General features: G+C 43.4%; 1 protein-coding gene across 1 annotated transcript; it reads left to right on the top strand.

The window, feature by feature from the left end:
* Positions 1-701: 701 nt before the first annotated feature.
* LOC122001379 (heat stress transcription factor C-2a-like) lies at positions 702-1,974 on the top strand. Its single transcript, XM_042556095.1, has 2 exons — positions 702-1,062; positions 1,129-1,974. The coding sequence occupies exons 1-2, from the start codon at positions 781-783 to the stop codon at positions 1,756-1,758; spliced, it is 912 nt and encodes a 303-aa protein (XP_042412029.1). The 5' UTR covers positions 702-780; the 3' UTR covers positions 1,759-1,974.
* Positions 1,975-4,170: the final 2,196 nt, after the last annotated feature.

The raw sequence follows: 4,170 nt of genomic DNA, 5'->3' as shown, positions 1-4,170 counted from the left end.
AATACCTATTCACAGAGAGAGGGGAAAATATTAAGAGGATGTCTCTCTCATATTTTTTTTTACTTTTTTAAACAATAATAAATATATTAAAAAAATATTAATATTATTTTTTAAAAACAATAAAATTATTTTTAAGTAAGATTATTATTAAAAAAAATAATAATAATTTAAATATTTTAAAATATATTTATTTAATATGATATAATTTTAAGATAATTATAGGACTTATAAATAATAAATATTAATATTAAAAAAATATGAATAAAAGAGATATGTTATTATAATAAATATATATGATAATAAATTTAATATTTTTTTTTAATAAGGTGATAAGTATTACAACGAAGGTGGATCATAGATGCTCTCGTATCTTTACCGCGGGGCTCTAAACTAAATTTTAAATTTAATCAGATAAATGCATTCTAAATTATTAAAGTATATCTATATATAATTATTTTATATTTTATATTTTATATTAAAAAAAAAAAAAGTCGACATTTTCAATTTTAGAAAAAGGGCATTGTTTTTTATTTATTCCATAAAAATTTTTCTAAAATTTCTGTCGTGTTTAGTTTCGTTCCCTTCAAATATAATATTTGGCGAATAAAAAGTCATGGAAGATTCTCGACCGACGGACACGCGTCCGGTGATGTACCGCAGTACCGGTAACCGTCGTCGTCGCCCTTTTGTCTCCCCGCCCCGGGCTGCTAGAAAACCCAAATCTGATCCGTGCGGTCACCATAACTTTCCTTCCTCGGCCATTTTTGTTTGATTAAACTTATGGAAGATTACGGCGGCCGCAACACCCCTCGCCATCACCACTGCCACGGTGGCGGCGGGGGAGGAAGGGGCGGCGGTGGCGGCGGGGGCTCGGTGGCGACTCCCTTCGTGCTGAAGACTTATCGGATGGTAGACGATCCGTCGACCGACGCCGTCATCAGGTGGGGCAGAGATGACAACAGCTTCGTCGTCGCTGACCCTTTCGCCTTCTCGCAGACGCTTCTCCCCTCCCACTTCAAGCACAATAACTTCTCCAGCTTTGTCCGCCAACTCAATACTTATGTGAGTGATAGAGATTTCGCAGTTTTCATTTTTTTTGGAGCATCTGGTCTGAAGGATAAAGTGCAGGGGTTTCGGAAGGTGGATCCCGACCGGTGGGAATTCGCCCACGCGTCGTTCTTGCGGGGACAGACGCATCTGCTGAGGTTTATTGTTCGGAGGAGCAGCGGCGGTAGCGGGAAGAAGAAGAAAGAAGGGTGGGAGGAGGAGGTTGAGGTGGAGGTGCTGGAGGAGGAGGAGGAGAAGCTGGCGGCGGAGGTGGTGATGCTGAAGCTAGAACAGAGGAGGATCGAGGAGAGGGTGGAGGGTATGTGGAGGAGGGTGCAGGAGACGGAGCGCCGGCCGAGGCAGATGCTGGCGTTTCTGGTCAAGGTGGCCGGAGACCCGAAGCTGCTGGATCACTTCGCCGGACCTGCGGCGGACGCCATAGAGGACGGCGCGAAGCGAGCCAGGCTTCCATCCAACAGCGACAACGAAGGGGACGACTTAGCTGGCTGTCGGAACCAGTTTGGCACTTGGGCAGGGATCGAAAGCGGGAACGAAGCGCGTGACGCGTTCATAGGGACGGCCATGGATCCAGTCGGGTTTTGCGGCGGAAGAGGGGGGTGGGAGGAGAATGAGTTTGGAGGGTTGGTGGACATTGTAGGCGGAGGACCAACAAGTTTTTCTCTCCCTTTTCCGGTGGAGAATGGGTTTTAGCTTTTGCTAGTTGTTTCTGTCTCGCCGCTTCGTCTGGCTAAGCTCCTCTGTTTTTTTTTTTGTCTAAAGAAGTATGCGAATCAGTAAAGTTGTGCAGTTTCATTTTGTTCTGCTCTGCTCTTTTTTTTCCCATCCCCTGTAACTTCCTCATCAGAAACACCAGTTCTGAGTGTTTCTTTGTAAGATTAGATAGCCTTTGTGAATTTTTCTTGGTGACGATATTTTCTTCATAATAAATGAAATAGCTGCTCATTATAATTTCGTCAATTTACTAAAAGAGGTATGTGGTATAATGTATTTATTAAAAGACGTATTAATATTTTGTATATATCAAAAGGTACAGATAAATGATGTGTAATAGTCAATATAATTCTTTCATCAATTTTTTTTTATTCAGTAGTCAAGTTTCGAGGTATTCGAATTATTTTTTGAATAATTATGATTTTAAAAAAATAACTTTGATTATTTGTTTATCATCCTCTTTCGTAATATGCGAGCGGAGATTTAATTCTATGGAGAAATTTTTCTTCTTGTAAAATCATAGTTTAGTGACCTCGAGTGTTTCTCAAGCGACATCAAGTATTTCGGTGTCAAAAATTAGGACTATTCACGAGGTGTCAGTGAAGGGTTCTAAGGTTTACGTCAATTATCTCATTTCATAATGACTCAAAGAAGTCGATCGGGTGTATCATCATTCTTTCCACATCAATTAGCTGTAAATGTATCATTTTACAAACTATGTGATTTTGAGAAGCTCAACTAGTATGATTAAAATGTTTTAATTTTTATAAAGTGTAGGGTTCAGTTGACGTTGGACAGAAACTGCATTGGAACAGTGTCCTAAGAAAGGAATGCATCAAGGGTATGTTATTTTACATGACCGGCACATAGCGCTGATCAAACAGTCATCTTTTAGTATTTTTTTGGACATATAAGATATGTTGGAGGATCGGTGGCCGGCTTGAAGGGGGGTTGGATAGACGACACCCCCAATATCTCGCTTTCTACGTATTCGTTAGTGCGCAAGCGGAAATACAAATACTAATTACGAATACGAAAGCTAAAGACAAAGAAAAGAACTAGCAAACCAATACACGTTCGTTTAACGTGGTTCGGAGATGATGCTCCTACTCCACGGCTGTCCGTAAGGTGGACGATCCCGATCCTTCGGTGGATTAGCCCCCGGAAACTCCGGCTATCTCAAGTCGCTCCTTGTGGGTGGAGAAACCTCACCACAACACACCAAGACCTCTTGGATTCCACAAACACTTGAGCACTTGTAGACTACTAATTAGACCTTAACCAAGTCTAATTTCGTCGCCTTGGCCGGTCATACCAAGCTCCTTCTTATAGAGCTTGGAACAAATCAGAACCTGATTTGCCCCGTTACCAGTCGACTGGTCCTTGCACCAGTCGACTGATGCCAGCCCAACGGCTATCTCAACGGCTCTCTGCTACAGTGCATCAGTCGCTACAGTGCGCTACAGTACTGCTACAGTGCCACTACAGTAAAACCCTAAAACTAGGATTTTACTCCGAGTACAATCTCTCATGCACTCGTACCCTCACGACTCATTTGACTCTTCTTTGCAGCCTTGACCTCTTGCCTTCAAGCCTACTTCCTTTGGCTCTCGTCCCTCGGATGCATCCAAGCCCGCGTCTTGTCCCCAATGGCATCCTTCGCGTATGCCTCGAAGTCGCTTCCCTCGGCCCTTGTCCTCGCTGCCTTGTCCACGGTCCCTCGGATGCTCCATCCTTCACCGGACCCGAAGCCGTCAACCTGAGTCATATGTGTCACCTGCAGTCCTGCACAACTCAAGTACACATATCAAATAACAAGAGTAAACCTAACTTAAACCCTTTGCCCAAACACCAAAACACATGGTCCCACAAACCATTGGAATTGCTCCAACAATCTCCCACTTTTTGGTGTTTGGCAATACGTTTAAGTTAGGGAAAACAAATAGCAAAACAAACATGCTAAAACAAATGGACTTACGATGCCAAGGCTACACACTTGGACTTACACCACCGAATGGACTTACGTTGCCAAGGCTACACACTTGGCAACCGTCGAATGGACTTACATTGCCAAGAGTACACACTTGGCAACCGCCGAATGGACTTACGTTGCCAAGGCTACACACTTGGCAACCGTCGAATGGACTTACATTGCCAAGGCTACACACTTGGCAACCGCCGAATGGACTTACGTTGCCAAGGCTACACACTTGGCAACCGCCGAAACAAAATACAAACATGTATTAGAACCTATCACAAGGCTCCCTCTGCACCTATGCTCCCTGATCCGGTGGTAAGAATCCGGAACCCCGAGGTCAAAGGGCCCAGTGGCCCGCCGGAGTAGGACGAGCCGACCGAATTTAGAAGAAAGGGACATCTGGTAGTAAAAGG

Source organism: Zingiber officinale, chromosome 7A (genome assembly GCF_018446385.1).
Source record: "Zingiber officinale cultivar Zhangliang chromosome 7A, Zo_v1.1, whole genome shotgun sequence".
In the NCBI taxonomy this organism is placed as follows: Eukaryota; Viridiplantae; Streptophyta; class Magnoliopsida; order Zingiberales; family Zingiberaceae; genus Zingiber; species Zingiber officinale.
Note: the sequence above shows the minus strand (reverse complement) of the source record. Positions and strands in the feature narration are given on the sequence as shown.

Excerpts from the sequence above, each read along its gene's own strand:
- LOC122001379 (XM_042556095.1), top strand. The coding sequence starts at position 781 with ATGGAAGATTACGGCGGCCGCAACACCCCTCGCCATCACCACTGCCAC. Across the intron at positions 1,063-1,128 it reads TCCGCCAACTCAATACTTAT|GGGTTTCGGAAGGTGGATCC; the intron begins GTGAGTGATAGA and ends GATAAAGTGCAG.